The sequence below is a fragment of the Oncorhynchus masou genome, chromosome 28 (genome assembly GCF_036934945.1).
Source record: "Oncorhynchus masou masou isolate Uvic2021 chromosome 28, UVic_Omas_1.1, whole genome shotgun sequence".
Taxonomy (NCBI): Eukaryota; Metazoa; Chordata; class Actinopteri; order Salmoniformes; family Salmonidae; genus Oncorhynchus; species Oncorhynchus masou.
This window is the reverse complement of record NC_088239.1, coordinates 10,112,600-10,130,604: the sequence shown is the minus strand read 5'-3', so window position 1 is coordinate 10,130,604 and position 18,005 is coordinate 10,112,600. Positions and strand designations below refer to the sequence as shown.

Genomic DNA, 18,005 nt, shown 5'->3' with positions numbered 1-18,005 from the left:
GGTTGCAAGATTGTATCCCCTGAGCTGACAAGGTAAAAATCTGTCCTGCCCCTGAACAAGGCAGTTAACCCAACGTTCCTAGGCCGTCATTGAAAATAAGAATGTGTTCTTAACTGACTTGCCTTGTTAAATAAAGATTAAATAAAGGTGTAAAAAAATACAAAACTAAATTGGCCATTCCGATTAAACCTCTACTATGAATCATTGGGAAAGGACTGGAGGGAGGTTATTCATGGGGGGGCTCCCTCTTGTGGACAAATTGGCTGTCATTCTGAAGATTCATTTTTATTTCATGTGATCATTTACATCTGTACCTAATTTTAAGGTAATCTGTGTTAGGTGAACTGAACCCTCATTATGTGGTGAAATTATTCCTTTAAAAAAATATCAAAAGGAACACTTAACATCTGTCAAATCATAGTCTAGAAGCAGATGAGCTGGTTCTTCTCTGGCCATGTTATGTTGTTTTGTTGTGGAGACCCTAGTGGGTCAAATGTAACGTGTCATTCCTGTTACCCATAGATCTAGAAATGTTTGAATAATTACAATATTTTTGTGAAGGTAACTTTCAAGTGCCCTTCCCTGTTGCACACAACCACCTTCCATTCCCCCTGTCACAAGGGGATAGACATAACCCAGTCAACAGTCAACCCTGTGACTTTACTTGGCACTTAATAGATGGGTTAGCTGACAACGTCACCAAAACGATGATGCGCGTGCTTCCATGGGGCAGAGGTCAGCCTGTTGTTGTGTTTCGGGATGTCCATTGCTAGCAAGAATGAGGAGAAACTGCCATGTGACTAATCATAAGTGGCGTGTTTAAGCTCAATTCATCTTGTTTATGATACCATGTTTTGATGGATTTCATGCCAATATGGCTAAAATTCGCTAGCTTGCATACCAATAACTAAGAATGTATTTGAGAGGCAAGTGCTCATAGTGCAAATGTATTTACGTTTTCAGTAAACATTCTAAGCCAACCCGGTCTGTTTCGCCCAATAGTTTCCCAAGCCTTGGTTTTGTTGCAAAACAACCAATAACTCTTAATAAAAACGTGTTTAAGTTGAACATGTGCTCTGTATCACAATGTTAAAGTAAGGTAAAAATCAAACATGTTTTTATTATTTTACAAAGTTACGCTACTCAAAGGGCACCCACTTGGTTGAATGAATGACCTATGTATGAATGGGGACGGTCCACACAAGGATGTGCATTTACAAATCCAAATCAGGAAAAATATGATGTACAAAAGAAAGTCTGGTATTTTTAGAATGCAGTTTATTGGTTAAAGAGATCGGGTTTCTTTAACACCAGAACTGCTCACGTCAGAAAGCTGAGTTCATTATAGCATGGTGGGGCGGCAGGAAGCCTAGTGGTTAGAGTGTTGGGCCAGTAACCAAAAGTTTGCTGGATCGAATCCCCGAGCTGACAAGGTAAAAAAATCTGTAATTCAGCCCCTGAACAAGGCAGTTAACCCACAGCTCCCCGGTAGGCCGTCATTATAAATGACTTGAAATTAACTGACTTGCCTAGTTAAATAAAAATGATGCTGCCCTCAAATAGGGAAGAGCAGGAGCCCACTGAAGGTCCTGGGGCATCAGAGACCCATGTCTTGGTGGAGATTCATGTAGACCACATCTCGTGCTTCAGCTCTAGCGACAAACCATTAGATATGTACACATCAACTTCGCCAGCAATGTGTTTCCTATTATACATAATATACAGGTCATTTTGGTACGGTTATACCAATCCAGAGGAGAAGCAGGAAACAATCAGCACTGTCTGTCACTCATAGACACTGTTAATAATGTTGGACTGTCGCTGGATTCAGTGTGTGTAGATTAGTAACGTTAGTTGGGTTGTGATTATTCTGCTGTAGGTCAATGTGATTCGTGTCCTGAGTCAGTCAAACCAACCGAGAATGCCATTGTGTCTGTAAACGTAAACACAGGAAAAACACAAGACAACATTAATGCTGTGCATTTAGAAAGTTACATTAGCAGTGTTCATAAAACCAGTTTACTAGTTCCCCACTGGGCAAAAACTGGTAGACTCAATGTTGTTTCCACATAATTTCAACCCCAAAAATCAATGTGATGACGTTGAATCAACGTGGAAAACGGAATGGAATTTGAAAAAAGTAATCATGTTGAAGTCATGTTTAGTTGAAAACTCAATCAAATGTCAATTAAAACTTGTCGTTGAACTGACGTCTGTGCCCAGTTGGTCTAGGCTGTGTTACCTGCAGTTTCTCTCTTCAGAACCTCCCCCTCCTCACTGGCACTCAATCTGGCCCCCAGCATAGTAGTTACAGAAAGCTAGAGATTAAACTGAACCTTGAGATAATGTTTCTTGGAGACATTACCTGTTTCCCCCGTCTCACCAGCTGTCACTCTACCATCCAGGGCTGAAATCACAGGAACAGATTCACAGCCTTAACAACTCAAAACAAAACTCAAATATGGGTTTCGACAGGATGAAAACATTATCTATCTGATTGGTTTGTTTCCTGTGTTATCTATCTGATTGGTTTATTACCTGTGTTACCTCTCTGATTGGTTTATTACCTGTGTTACCTCTCTGATTGGTTTATTACCTGTGTTACCTCTCTGATTGGTTTATTACCTGTGTTACCTCTCTGATTGGTTTGTTTCCTGTGTTACCTATCTGATTGGTTTATTACCTGTGTTACCTCTGATTGGTTTAGTACCTGTGTTACCTCTCTGATTGGTTTAGTACCTGTGTTACCTCTCTGATTGGTTTAGTACCTGTGTTACCTCTCTGATTGGTTTAGTACCTGTGTTACCTCTGATTGGTTTATTACCTGTGTTATCTATCTGATTGGTTTATTACCTGTGTTACCTCTCTGATTGGTTTAGTACCTGTGTTACCTCTCTGATTGGTTTAGTACCTGTGTTACCTCTCTGATTAGTTTAGTACCTGTGTTACCTCTGATTGGTTTAGTACCTGTGTTACCTCTCTGATTGGTTTAGTACCTGTGTTACCTCTGATTGGTTTAGTACCTGTGTTACCTCTCTCCAGGTCCTCCACCTTGTTTCTATGGAGCATTCTATGGAGCATTCTATGGAGCATTCTATGGAGCATTCTATGGAGCATTCTATGGAGCATTCTATGGAGCATTCTATGGAGCATTGTTTCTCTTCAGAAAGGATGTCATTTTTATGAGGCTGAGTCCCAGTGAAAGTTCTGGAATAATGCCAATGACATTATTTTGCACCATTCCTCTCCAGCTAGCAGACAGTGCAGGAGTTACCCCTGGTTACAACTGATTGGATAAGACCTAGCAGTGTGATATCCGCTCAACCTTTATCAGGATGTAGCTGTTATAGTTACTGTTGTTTAATGCTAGCATCTGCATGTAAAAAGGGAGTCAATGACCGACAGACATTTAGCCTTTGTAATGCCTTAATTATATCCTCTTGACGCTAGGGGGCACTATTTTTATGTTTGGAAAAATAACGTTCCCAGAGTAAACGGCCTATTTCTCAGGACCAGATGCATATAATTGACAGCTTAGGATAGAAAACTCTAAAGTTTCCAAAACTGTAAAAATATTGTCTCTGAGTATAACAGAACTGATATTGCAGGCAAAAGCCTGAGAAAAATCCAATCAGGAAGTGACTCTTATTTTGAAACTCCGGTGTTTCTATGCATCCCTATTGCCCATTGAAAGGGATATCAACCAGATTCCCTTTTCTATGGCTTCCCTAAGGTGTCAACAGCCTTTAGACATAGTTTCAGGCTTTTATTTTGAAGAATGAGTGTGAACGACCACATTGCGTAAGTGGACAGGTGGGGGCTCTCAGAGTGATTTTGTGCGCAAAAGAGAGAGGCGGCCATTGTTACTCCCGGTCCTAGTGGAAAGCCAACTGTCCCGGTTGATATATTATCGAATAGATATTTGAATGAAAAGCACCTTGAGGATTGATTATAAAAAGCGTTTTATAGCAACATGTTTCTGTGTACATTACGGATATAATTTGGAATTTTTGTCTGTGTTGTGGTGACCGCTCTTTCTGTTGGATTCCTGGGCATAACGCACCAAACTAACGGAGGTATTTGGATATAAAAAATATCTTTATGGAACAAAAGGAACATTTGTTGTCTAACTGGGAGTCTCCAGAGTGAAAACATCCGAAGATCATCAAAGGTAAACGATTAATTTGATTGCTTTTCTGATTTTCGTGACCAAGTTACCTGATGCAAGGTCTACTTATTGTTTTGTTCTGTTATCGATAAACTTACACAAACGCTTGTATTGCTTTCGCTGTAAAGCATAATTTCAAAATCTGAGACGACAGGGTGATTAACAAAAGGCTAAGCTGTGTTTCGCTATATTTCACTTGTGATTTCATGAATATGAATATTTTCTAGTACTATTATTTGACTGTTATGCTAGGCTATTAAGCGTTGCTGATTACAAATACACCGGATCCGGGATGGGTGGTCCTAAGCGGTTGTGAGAATTAGATTTGCACATCAAGGAAGCCCTAACTTCCTGACTCTTAATTTTAGCTCAACACAGAACAACTAGAGGTTGATCACACAGTAAATACTGTTCTCTCTTTCCAGCTCCTTCACCTCACTCTCACTGGTTGTGTTTTAAAATATAGAATATATCTAAGAATAAATTGTTCTTCTTCTGGAGCTTTATTTTTATAAAAACAATTATATGTTGGCTACTGAGCTTGTCTGATGCTTTAAGAACACTGTGATTTGAAATAATTAAAACACGAATGACTCAAGGGAGGCAGAGATCAACAGCCTAACCAGAAGAAAATAAATTCTTCCCGAACCACCACCTTCTGATGGCCTTTGGACATTCTGCCATTAAGCTCCCGAAGGTCCCAGTAAGCTCCCGAAGGTTTCAGTAAGCTCCCGAAGGTACCATTAAGCTCCCGAAGGTCCCAGTAAGCTCCCGAAGGTCCCAGTAAGCTCCCGAAGGTCCCAGTAAGCTCCCGAAGGTCCCATTAAGCTCCCGAAGGTCCCATTAAGCTCCCGAAGGTCCCAGTAAGCTCCCGAAGGTCCCAGTAAGCTCCCGAAGGTCCCAGTAAGCTCCCGGAGGTCCCATTAAGCTCCCGAAGGTCCCAGTAAGCTCCCGAAGGTCCCATTAAGCTCCCGAAGGTCCCAGTAAGCTCCCGAAGGTCCCAGTAAGCTCCCGAAGGTCCCAGTAAGCTCCCGAAGGTCCCAGTAAGCTCCCGGAGGTCCCAGTAAGCTCCCGAAGGTCCCAGTAAGCTCCCGAAGGTCCCATTAAGCTCCCGAAGGTCCCAGTAAGCTCCCGAAGGTCCCAGTAAGCTCCCGAAGGTCCCATTAAGCTCCCGAAGGTCCCAGTAATAGGCTCCGCCAGGAGTCAGCAACCTTTTCCATTTGGAATGACAATTTCAATGACCAGTTCTATTGATCTGCATGCCAGTTATGATTTTTATATGCACATTTTCATGGAACAGTTTCATGTATTTTATAATAAAATCTACTCATCCCAAAATGATGTCTAAACCAAAAGGAAAATTGTGCAAAATCTAAAAGTAACTTCCATTTGCCAACTACTGTTTGTAAAAAAATTGCCAAACAGAAAGCCAACAAATAAAAACATTGCAGGTAGAAAATATCCTGATTTAAAAATAAATCACGTTGTCTATGCATGCCTAGTCTGCAAGGAACTTAAATCATTGTATCAACTTAGTTCAACCTTCAGCCTGAACAATCAAACTTCCATGTTTCCTGCACCAGTGAGCTCCAGACAGACACAGCTGTAGGCTATTTGTGCAAGGGATGAGAAGTAATCAGGTGGGCCTATTTTATGACCTACAGTTGAAGTTGGAAGTTTACATACAGCTTAGCCAAATACATTTAAACTCAGTTTTTCACAATTCTTGATATTTAATCCTAGTAAAAAAATCCCTGTCTTAGGTCAGTTAGGATCACCACTTTATTTTAAGAATGTGAAATGTCATAATAATTTTAGAGATAATGATTTATTTATTTCAGCTTTTATTTCTTTCATCACCTTCCCAGTGGGTCAGAAAAATGCATGCACTCAATTAGTATTTGGTAGCATTGCCTTTAAATTGTTTAACTTGGGTCAAATGTTTTAGGTAGCATTCCACAAGCTTCCCACAATAAGTTGGGTGAATTTTGGCCCATTCCTTCTGACAGCTGGTGTAACTGAGTCCGGTTTGTAGGCCTCCTTGCTCGCACATGCTTTTTCAGTTCTGCCCACAACTTTTCTATAGGATTGAGGTCAGGGCTTTGTGATGGCCACTCCAATACCTTGACTTTGTTGTCCTTCAGCCATTTTGCCACAACTTTGGAAGTATGCTTGAGGCCATTGTCCATTTGGAAGACCCATTTGCGACCAAGCTTTAACTTCCTGACTGATGTCTTAAGATGTTGCTTCAATATATCCACTTAATTTGACTCCCTAGTGATCCCATTTATTTTGCGAAGAGCACCAGTCCCTCCAGCAGCAAAGCACCCCCACAACATGATGCTGCCACCCCCGTGCTTCATGGTTGGGACGGTGTTCTTAGGCTTGCAAGCCTCCCCCTTTTCCCTCCAAACATAATGGTCATTATGGACAAACAATTCTATTTTTTGTTTCATCAGACCAGAGGACATGTCTCCAAAAAGTACGATCTTTGTCCCCATGTGTATTTGCAAACTGTAGTCTGGCTTTTTTATGGTGGTTTTGGAGCAGTGGTTTCTTCCTTGCTGAGCAGCCTTTCAGGTTATGTCGATATAGGACTCATTTTACTGTGGATAAAAATACTTTTGTACCTGTTTCCTCCAGCATCTTCACAAGGTCCTTTGCTGCTGTTCTGGGATTGATTTGCACTTTTCTTACCAAAGTACGTTCATCTCTAGGAGACAGAACTTCCTGAGCGTTGTGACTGACGGCTGCGTGGTCCCATGGTGTTTATACTTGTGTACTATTGTTTGTACAGATGAACGTGCTTCTTTCAGGCATTTGGAAATTGCTCCTAAGGATGAACCAGACAATTTTTTTTCTGAGGTCTTGGCTGATTTCATTTGATTTTCCCATGATGTCAAGCAAAGAGGCACAGAGTTTGAAGGTAGGCCTTGAAGTACATCAACAGGTACACCTCAAATTGACGTCATTTAGCCAGAAGCTTCTAAAGCCATGACATAATTTTCTGGAATTTTCCAAGCTGTTTAAAGGCACCGTCGACTTAGTGTATGTAAACTTCTGACCCACTGGAATTGTGATAAAGTAAAGTAAACAAATCTGAATAAATTTTTTTTGGAAAAATGACTTGTGTCATGCACAAAGTAGATGTCCTAAACGACTTGCCATAACTATAGTTTGTTAACAAGAAATTTGTGGAATGGTTGAAAAACAAGTTTTAATGACTCCAACCTAAGTGTAAACCTCTGACTTCAACTGTAGATCATAGCATGACATTTTTTTCCCCTTTCATGCTAAGTGGTTATCAAAAGGGAGAGAGTTGGAAAGTATTTTCAAATAGGCTACATTGAGGAACTATATTAATTCTCAATAGATGTAAAAATAGACTTAATTTACTTGCTGTTTGAGGTGAAGAAAAAATGACTTTGAGAAGCTCCACAGCTCATTAGTGGCGAGTTAAGACATTCAGAAATACTATCAGACTCCCAAATGGGCCTATTTATAAGACTACAATTGCACACAGGCCAGGTAGCCTATAGGCTTCTACTTCGATACATAATCAGATGCGTGTCCTTACTCAACATTGACAGGAGCTCTCCAAACAAAACACAATGAATATATAGACAAATCGTACATGAAATGAAAAAACTAAAACTTGTTTCTCACAAGTATAGACTAGGTTGTGTGCTCTGAAAACAACGTGTCCACTCTGACAATGAAAACTGAACTAAAATACTACTAATAATAATGTATTGAATGCATTAACAGAAATTACGTCAACCAAACAAACATTGTAGATTACAGAGGTGGTCAGTGCCATTTAAGATGAAGACACATTGAACTAGATGAATGGCATATGAATGAGTCATCCAATATGCTGTAATAGAAATAAGGCCATGCTCATGAAAAAAAGAATTAACATCGATAGGTTTAGGCTACTACGTGATACTCTAATTTTCCCTGTACCCATCATGAGGTTGCTACAACCTAGCCTATGAATGAAAGTTTACAACGTAGGTGCACACAGGTCGAGAGACCAATTTGAGGCGGCAGACATTGACACATGGACAGTGACATTCAATACCGCCTTGCACACTATTGACTGCATCTAGCTGCTATAGGGTGTAATCATTAGTACAACAGTTGCAAACTAGAGTTTCCATTGGACAAATTCAGGTATATTTATCCCGTTTTTGTTCCGTTTGCTTCAGTTTAAAAAAAGTACTGTTTTTCAACAGAATGGGTGGAAGGAATACACCCCTGATCAAGCAGAAACACAGGTAACTTTCATATCATCCACGTTGTATTCCTTCTATGCACTCTCCTACTCTCACCTTGTCCCTTCTCTTGTGGACGTAAATGCACAACACATCAGCTGTATGTGACCGGGTGAAGTTGTGGAGAAGTACAGACCAGGGTTGGGTTATAAAAAAATATCTGAAACTTTGAACATCCCACAGAGCACCATTTAAATCCATTCATTTTTTAAATTAAGAATATGGCACCACAACAAACCTGCCAAGAGAGGGCTGCCCACCAAAACTCATGGACCACTCAAGGGGGGCATGAATCAGAAAGGCAACAAAGAGACCAAAGAAAACCCTGAAGGAGCTGCAAAGCTCCACAGTGGAGATTGGAGTGTCTGTCCATAGGACCACTTTAAGCCGTACACTCCACAGAGCTGGGCTTTACGGAAGAGTGGCCAGAAAAAATCCATTGCTTAAAGAAAAAAATAAAAATTTGTGTATGGCGTTTGCCAAAAGTCATGTGGGAGATTCCACAAACATATGGAAGAAGGTGCTCTGGTCAGATGAGACTAAAATTGAGCTTTTTGGCCATCAAGGAAAATGCTATGTCTGGCGCAAACCCAACACCTCTCATCACCCAGAGAACATCATCCCGACAGTGAAACATGGTGGTGGAGGCATCATGCTGTGGCGATGTTTTTTATCGGCAGGGACTGGGAAACTGGTCAAAATTGAAGGAATGAATGATGGCGCTAAATACAGGGAACTTCTTGAGGGAAACCTGTTTCAGTCTTCCATAGATTTGAGACTGGGATGGAGGTTCTCCTTCCAGCAGGACAATGACCCTAAGCATACTGCTAAAGCAAAGGGGAAACATTTAAATGTCTTGGAATGGCCTAGTCAAAGCCCAGACCTCAATCCAATTGAGAATCTGTGGTATGACTTAAAGATTGCTGTACAACGGCAGAACCCATCCAACTTGAAGGAGCTGGAGCAGTTTTGCTTTGAAGAATGGGCAAAAATCCCAGTGGCTAGATGTGCCAAGCTTATAGAAACATTCCCCAAGAGACTTGCAGCTGCAAAAGGTGATTCTACAAACTATTGACTTTGGGGGGGGTGAATAGTTATGCACGCTCAAGTTGAATGTTTTTTGTTCTTGTTTGTATCTCAATAAAATATATTTTGCATCTTCAAAGTGGTAGGCATGTTGTGTAAATCAAATGATACACCCCCCCCTCCCAAAAAATACATTTAAATTCCAGGTTGTAAGGCAACAAAATAGGAAACGTGCGAGGGGGGTGAATACTTTCCCAAGCCACTGCAGCCTCCCTCTGTTTGAGAAGGGTGTTTCAGTTGGCTAATCTAGCTAGCTGCATTTGCTAGCTAAGTAAGTGAAACTCAAAGTTTAAAAAAGACACTCTATTTCTCTCTTGCTTCTCCTTCATTTTGGAAGAAATGTATTTGGTTAAAACTGTTAAACTATTTTCTTCCAACTACTCCCAAGGATGAACCAGACAATTTTATACACTGCAGTGCTAGCTAGCTGTAGCTTATGCATGTCAGTTCATGCTGCAAGAGCTCTGATAGACGGGAGGATGTCCTCCGGATGTTTTAATAATGACCTGTGTAAGTCTATGGAAGGGGGTGAGAACCATGAACCTCCTAGGTTTTGTATTTAAGTCAATGTACCCAGAGGAGGTCGGAAGCTAGCTGTCCTCTGGCTACACCATGGTGCTACCCTACAGAGTGCTATTGAGGCTACTGTAGACCTTTACAAAATAGTGTTTTATCAATTGTTTGGTGATGTGATTATATTTAGTATAGTTTTATCTAAAAATAACTTTTTAATGTTTTACAATTTTTTTTATTTAATTCACTGAGCAGGATGGTCCTCCCCTTCCGCCTCTGAGGAGACTCCACTGGTAGATTAGAAATTATGGGAATTAATGGAAAATGTACTACTGGTGTCAATCAAGACGTTCCATCATTATTTTGCGGTTTTTTTTTGCAACTGCCCTACTAAAAAATGATCGGTCAACCAACAGCCTACCGACCAAACAATCGTCCAGGCGACTAAATGGGGTAAGCCCTAATTAGATGGAAATGGAACACATGTTTCTGACAGAAAAAAAACAAAAAACATCAAGTGCCAAAGATTGTCATAGCAGGTTACTATCTGATATTCTCTCAGACCGTGGGAGAAGTGAACCTGTGCATTAGTTGAAGGTCTCTCCCTTCCTGCTCAGCCTGTGTTGTCGTTTGTGGTCAGCCAAAGTAAACACCTCAACAACAGCTGTGGCTGGACAGCAGACTGAGCCAGTCTGAATCCAGGATAAAATGTGCACATGAGATTACAATGATACATTAACATGAAGCATAATGTCTTTATTGATATCTTTGGGTATTACATTATATTAAACACAAACATCAAATCAGAAATAAAATATAATTGCATTTATATTTTTTATACACTTTGCAGTTAAAAGTAATTCCTTGTTTTTATAATGTATACAATGAAGAGGTAATGTGTACAATGCATACAAAATGAACAGATAACGTATGCAAAAATACAGAATGTATACAAGGAAGAGATCATGTATTCAAGGAAGAGATCATGTATACAAGGAAGATATCATGTGTACAAGGAAGATATCATGTGTACAAGGAAGAGATCATGTGTAAAAGGAAGAGATCATGTGTAAAAGGAAGAGATCATGTGTAAAAGGAAGAGATCATGTGTAAAAGGAAGAGATCATGTATACAAGGAAGAGATCGTTGGGGCGGCAGGGTAGTCTAGTGGTTAGAGCGTTGGACTCATAACCGGAATTGCAAGTTCAAACCCCCGAGCTGACAAGGTACAAATTTGTCGTTCTGCCCCTGAACAGGCAGTTAACCCACTGTTCCTAGGCCGTCATTGAAAATAAGAATTTGTTCTTAACTGACTTGCCTGGTTAAAGGTAAAGGTAAAAAAAAAAATGTATACAAGGAAGAGATCATGTATACAAGGAAGAGATCATGTATACAAGGAAGAGATCATGTGTACAATGTACTGCAAGAAAAAGGTACAAAACTAAAGTCTACTACAAATATGGCAACGACAGATTCCACATTAAAACACCCCGCCAGCTTGAATTTGATCATGATAAATCAAGGACATGATAATCACCAGATAGGCTGCTATTCAGAAAGGACATATGTGGAAATGACCTCAGAACTGATGATCAATTACATTAGCTATTACTTTTTAATAAGGTTAGTGGTGTAGTGAAATTGGATTTGCATTTTTATGCTTTCTGTTCACTCTACCATGGACGGCAGATGATTGACAACTGCTCTGTAGATATCCTACATGTATTTCTGCAACCAGTTGAGTATGTCTGTCCTGGCCTCCTGGATGCAGGGCTGGTCTGTGGTGTTGATGTCCTCTCTCTTCCGGTGAACAAAGCCATGAGTCTGACCTGGGAAGACCTTCACATGGTAGTCTACACCTGTACACTTCTCCTGCAGGTTCTTCTCCAGGACACTCACCTGGAAGGAAACAACAGGGAATGAATTAAATGGTGATAGGATGGTTGAAACACAACTCAAAGCATTTGATTGGATGACACTAAATGGTGGTATAAGGCCAGTAACCGACAAAGATGCTGATGATGACGGTTAATTTCACTCAAGAGATGACTCTGGCTTGCAATAAATGGTGCTCAATATAGTTTTCAATATATGAATGATCTCCATGGACTTTTTTCTTTAAAAAAATGTAGTACTGTGTAGTATTTAATAATACCAGACCTGGTCCAGTGGGATGACGTCATCCTTCTCTCCGAAGATAAACAGTGTCGGGCTCTTCAGTTCATACCTGTCCTCCCTCTCTCTGATGATTCCTGCAGACACGCAGTCACATCCAAACAGCATAGCATTAGCATTACTAGCCTACTAGGCAAGCACAATAGTTGCGTTCCAGACCGACTACATTGCAGCTGTTGCACTGCATCAACCAATGGTTGTGTTTCATATTATCAAATGTGCAGTCGGGAATCAGGCTGCTAAATCATATATATATATATATATATATATAAACAACATTTTTTGTCCTTTAGCAGATGCTCTTATCCAGAGTGACTTACAGTAGTGAGCGCATACATTTTCATACCTTTTTCGTGCGGTACAAGCGCCATGCTCTGCCAACTGAGCTACACGGGCCCACATCACATGATATGGTTAGCTACACCTCACGAGATCTGGCCGGCGTCTGCAATGTAATCAGCCTAGATTGCGACCATTGGTAGACACTCTACCTCATGGTTATTACTGTATTCTGATTGGACAGGCCTCTGACCCCTACCCTTACCATAGACAGATACCCCTGCCCTGACCTCAGGGTACTGCAGAGCCAGGTAGTGGGTGGCCACCCCCCCCCAGCAGAAGCCCACTGCCCCAATACGCAGGGCCCCACACTGGCTCTTCAGAAACCTCAGGACTGCGTCCACCTCCCTGGACGGACAGACAGACAGCAGGGGGAGAGGGGAGGAAGGGGTTGGGTTACTAGAGGAGCACAGGGCACACACATTTCAGTTGTAAGTTAACAGAGGGATAAAGTTATTTTCTAATAAAGTTATATTCTATTGACCGAATATAAGACTAACGAGTCTGGCTTCGTGATGGTACCCTCTGCTGGCCAACAGTGGATGTGTGCTGATAGAGATTAATACTATATACAGTGAAATTATGGAGTGAAGACTGGCTCTCTGAGACTACTTTCTGGCCAATGGAATGGAGTCTGGCTTTCTGCGACAACTCTCTGGCATAAGGGAGTGGAGTCTGCTTTCTGAGACTACTCTCTGGCCAATGGAATGGAGTCTGGCTCTCTGAGACTACTTTCTGGCCAATGGAATGGAGTCTGGCTCTCTGAGACTACTCTCTGGCCAATGGAATGGAGTCTGGCTCTCTGAGACTACTTTCTGGCCAATGGAATGGAGTCTGGCTTTCTGCGACAACTCTCTGGCATAAGGGAGTGGAGTCTGCTTTCTGAGACTACTCTCTGGCCAATGGAATGGAGTCTGGCTCTCTGAGACTACTCTCTGGCCAATGGAATGGAGTCTGGCTCTCTGAGACTACTCTCTGGCCAATGGAATGGAGTCTGGCTCTCTGAGACTACTTTCTGGCCAATGGAATGGAGTCTGGCTCTCTGAGACTACTTTCTGGCCAATGGAATGGAGTCTGGCTCTCTGAGACTACTTTCTGGCCAATGGAATGAAGTCTGGCTTTCTGAGACTACTCTCTGGCCAATGGAATGGAGTCTGGCTCTCTGAGACTACTCTCTGGCCAATGGAATGGAGTCTGGCTCTCTGAGACTACTCTCTGGCCAATGGAATGGAGTCTGGCTCTCTGAGACTACTTTCTGGCCAATGGGAATGGAGTCTGGCTCTCTGAGACTACTCTCTGGCATAGGGTAGTGGAGTCTGCTTTCTGAGACTACTCTCTGGCCAATGGAATGGAGTCTGGCTCTCTGAGACTACTCTCTGGCCAATGGAATGGAGTCTGGCTCTCTGAGACTACTCTCTGGCCAATGGGAATGGAGTCTGGCTCTCTGGCCAATGGAATGGAGTCTGGCTCTCTGAGACTACTCTCTGGCCAATGGAATGGAGTCTGGCTCTCTGAGACTACTCTCTGGCCAATGGAATGGAGTCTGGCTCTCCGAGACTACTTTCTGGCCAATGGGAATGGAGTCTGGCTCTCTGAGACTACTCTCTGGCATAGGGTAGTGGAGTCTGCTTTCTGAGACTACTCTCTGGCCAATGGAATGGAGTCTGGCTCTCTGAGACTACTCTCTGGCCAATGTGAATGGAGTCTGGCTCTCTGAGACTACTCTCTGGCCAATGAGAATGGAGTCTGGCTATCTGAGACTACTCTCTGGCCAATGAGAATGGAGTCTGGCTCTCTGAGACTACTCTCTGGCCAATGGGAATGGAGTCTGGCTCTCTGAGACTACTCTCTGGCCAATGGAATGGAGTCTGGCTATCTGAGACTACTCTCTGGCCAATGGGAATGGAGTCTGCTTTCTGAGACTACTCTCTGGCCAATGGAATGGAGTCTGGCTCTCTGAGACAACTCTCTGGCCAATGAGAATGGAGTCTGGCTCTCTGAGACTACTCTCTGGCCAATGGAATGGAGTCTGGCTATCTGAGACTACTCTCTGACATAAGGGAGTGGAGTCTGCTTTCTGAGACTACTCTCTGGCCAATGGGAATGGAGTCTGGCTCTCTGACCAATGGGAATGGAGTCTGGCTCTCTGAGACTACTCTCTGGCCAAAGAGAATGGAGTCCGGCTCTCTGAGACTACTCTCTGGCCAATGGGAATGGAGTCTGGCTCTCTGACCAATGGGAATGGAGTCTGGCTCTCTGAGACTACTCTCTGGCCAATGGGAATGTTTGCATTACTTGTTGATATTGGTGGGCTTCTTGTCCTCCAGCCACTGCTGAAAGGTAGACCAATCTTGTGCTGGACTCCATGGCTCCTTTCCAACGTAGAAGTCAGGACACACTGCACTGAGGGGAGATAGACAGCCAGCATGACAATACTGGTAATACTTGTACTGTAATTCGCCAGGAAATGCCAGGTATACGGTAAGTAACAACATTGTTAAGTATGCATTGTTACGTACATGTATCCATTGGAGGCCAGCATGTCAGCCATGTATCTGGTGTTGGGTAGCTGCCAGCCATAGATGTCCTGGATGATGATGACGGCCTTGTCTGAATCAGAGGGAGGCTTGACCAGGTAGGCCTTGATGTGTTCTATCTGGACCTCCTGGCCAACACCTCCATACTCCATCATGTATCCCATGTCACATGGACACGGCTTCGCCTCATTGGCCATCTGGAAAGAGATAACATTGAGAATCACCCACATAACCATACAAACATGTATAGCAACACATACTGGTACAAGTACACTGAAACACATGGATTGTATTCATCGATACAGGGATACGGAATCCTTTGACATAAGTAGGTAATTAAAATGTTCCCACTCATTGCGGAGTGCGTCACGCTGACTCTGCTCTAGAGGGCAACATAGCCTATAAGCCTCAGTTATTTCCACATACAATGGAAAGCCCATAAAATCGTCAGACTCGTCACCCAAGTCATAGACTGTTTTCTCTGCTACCGCACGGCAGGCGGTACCGGAGCACCAAGTCTAGGACCAAAAGGCTTCTTAACAGCTTCCACCTCCAAGCCATGAGAAAGCTGAACAACTAATCAAATGGCCACCGGACTATTTACTTTGACACCACCCTCCATTTGTTTTGTACACTGCTGCTACTCGCTGTTTATTATCTATGCATAGTCACTTCACCCCTACCTACATGTACACATTACCTCAACTAACCTGTACCCCCGCGCACTGACTCTAAAAAATAGTATATTTCTCCCCTTCCCGTTAAGAGTTTAGTTTTCTTCCGCAGTGGAAAAGTGAAAAATATGTGAATGGCTGACTAGAAGGACCGCCCTCTTCGGTGGCGTGAGCATCGTTCCCAGTCCGAAGTCCAAACCCACCAAAATGGATGATTTTATAATCTGCATTTTGAGTGTAGAACATGTAAACGTGTAATAATCATTCGATTCGCCGAGTTGAAACTGGGACAATTTCGAACTGTACAAACCTACCGTCTCAAAAAGGCACTGCTGAGATTCGAACTCAGGATCTCCTGTTTACTAGACAGGCGCTTTAACCAACTAAGCCACAGCGCCACTGATGCCATCTGTGTTAGAGATATTAACAATTCTTGACCTGGCTTTGGCATTGTGAGTATTTGTTGTAAAGTCAGCTGTGTGCAGTTTGCAATTACATTCCGAGATTAACAGTAAATACCATAACGGGGTAAAGCGATGGATCAGACATTAATTTAAAGAAAGAATTCAGTCACAGATATATCGGTATGATGTAGTACCGGCTAAATACCGCAGGATGTCACTATCTACACGGGCCAGAAACCACAAAATGGTACCATGTGACCCAGATTCCGGATAACCGCTGACGGAAAACGGCGCACACTGTCGCAAGGTATCACTTGTGTCAGGTGAATTTTTTATTCGTCGCCTCTATCGTGTTGAATTAGCTAGGAAGAGGTCTGCTGGCGATCTCGGTTTGACAATCGCTACCGGTCCAACATACATGGTCCGAGCGTGTCACGAAACAGGAGGGATTCTGGTGTTCAAAGTGGACACCATTTTATGATAGTCAATGTATCGGACTTCAAGGATCGTCTGATCCAGATCGGCTAAAAACAGTGCCGTTCGCGTTGTCGATGGGTGTGCGATAGCAAACTAACGTTACTGTATAACTCCAAAAAAGAGGGGCAGAGCCTCATCTATGAAGATGGACATTGCAGATGAAGGTACATTTTTATTTTTTTTACAGTCCACAAACGTTGGCTAGCTAAGTTAGCTTAGTGAAACTAGCTAGTTACTCTGTACTTGGTCTCCAAGGCAAAGGTGGTCTCTAACTAACGTTACCTTTCCAACGTTAGTTTTTAGCACATTTTTCGTCCACTGACACCCACACAGTGACACCAGTTAGGGCCTGGCTAGAAGCAATCGATCATCAATGGGCTACCAGTAGCTAGTTAGACCGTGGATAGTTAGTTATATAACCTAGCACATTTCCCCAGTACAGATAATTGATGCGGCTGCTAACACTGGCATGTTAGTTGGTTAAGCAAACGTAATGTAGCTAGCTACAGTAGCGAGGTAATCAATGAAACGTAGCTAACTCCATAGCAAGCTAGCTATTTATTAGCTGATGTCTGCTCTCATGGCTGGTGTTACCATTTATCTTGTCAGTGTAAAGCTAACTACAATATTGTTTGATTAGGCACTGGAACAATTCATTAGGTAGCTTCAAATCGATTGCTACTACAGAAGGCTGTTCTTCCTATGTGTAGGCGGTGTGTGTGTGTCGTCTTGTCTGTCTCTCTGAACCAATGGACAAACATTTTCTCTGTGTAGGGGATATATGTCGCGTGTGTCGTTCAGAGGGGACCCCAGACAAACCCTTGTACCACCCCTGTGTCTGTACTGGCAGCATCAAGTTCATCCACCAGGAATGGTGAGTGTCTCTCTCTCTCTCTGTCTGTCTACAGTGCCTTGCGAAAGTATTCGGCCCCCTTGAACTTTGCGACCTTTTGCCACATTTCAGGCTTCAAACATAAAGATATAAAGCTGTATTTTTTTGTGAAGAATCAACAACAAGTGGGACACAATCATGAAGTGGAACGACATTTATTGGATATTTCAAACTTTTTTAACAAATCAAAAACTGAAAAATTGGGCGTGCAAAATTATTCAGCCCCCTTAAGTTAATACTTTGTAGCACCACCTTTTGCTGCGATTACAGCTGTAAGTCGCTTGGGGTATGTCTCTATCAGTTTTGCACATTGAGAGACTGAAATTTTTTCCCATTCCTCCTTGCAAAACAGCTCGAGCTCAGTGAGGTTGGATGGAGAGCATTTGTGAACAGCAGTTTTCAGTTCTTTCCACAGATTCTCGATTGGATTCAGGTCTGGACTTTGACTTGGCCATTCTAACAC

The 18,005-nt window shown here is 42.4% G+C and overlaps 2 protein-coding genes and 1 non-coding gene across 4 annotated transcripts in view; 1 reads left to right on the top strand and 2 right to left on the bottom strand.

Moving 5' to 3' along the window:
* Positions 1–10,785: 10,785 nt before the first annotated feature.
* Positions 10,786–15,921, bottom strand: cmbl (carboxymethylenebutenolidase homolog (Pseudomonas)). 2 transcript variants are annotated; one of them, XM_064941191.1, is made up of 6 exons: positions 15,796–15,921; positions 15,078–15,292; positions 14,854–14,961; positions 12,764–12,906; positions 12,205–12,296; positions 10,786–11,943 (listed from the first exon to the last, which is right to left on the bottom strand). In XM_064941191.1, exons 2-6 carry the CDS (start codon positions 15,290–15,292, stop codon positions 11,761–11,763), a joined length of 741 nt encoding a protein of 246 aa, XP_064797263.1. In that variant the 5' UTR covers positions 15,796–15,921; the 3' UTR covers positions 10,786–11,760. The 2 variants fall into 2 exon arrangements, with proteins under 2 accessions (XP_064797263.1, XP_064797264.1); XM_064941192.1 differs by having other exon boundaries at positions 15,806–15,921.
* A 172-nt stretch (positions 15,922–16,093) lies between these two features.
* On the bottom strand, positions 16,094–16,167 carry trnat-agu (transfer RNA threonine (anticodon AGU)). Its single transcript has one exon. It is a non-coding gene; the product is annotated as a tRNA-Thr (tRNA).
* Positions 16,168–16,450: 283 nt separating this feature from the next.
* LOC135517147 (E3 ubiquitin-protein ligase MARCHF6-like) overlaps positions 16,451–18,005 on the top strand; it is a 37,392-nt gene continuing 35,837 nt past the window's right edge. Inside the window, exons 1-2 of the mRNA XM_064941189.1 lie at positions 16,451–16,814; positions 17,425–17,524. Of these exons, the coding sequence (XP_064797261.1) occupies positions 16,790–16,814; positions 17,425–17,524 (125 nt within the window). The 5' untranslated portion in view covers positions 16,451–16,789. The remainder of the gene's footprint in view (positions 16,815–17,424; positions 17,525–18,005) is intronic.

Bases quoted from the DNA above. Each gene is read 5' to 3' on its own strand.
- cmbl (XM_064941191.1), bottom strand. From the start codon at position 15,292: ATGGCCAATGAGGCGAAGCCGTGTCCATGTGACATGGGATACATGATG. The intron at 14,962-15,077 runs GTACGTAACAAT...ATCTCCCCTCAG, and splicing joins CTGGCCTCCAATGGATACAT to TGCAGTGTGTCCTGACTTCT. The intron at 11,944-12,204 runs GTCTGGTATTAT...GTTTCCTTCCAG, and splicing joins ACGTCATCCCACTGGACCAG to GTGAGTGTCCTGGAGAAGAA.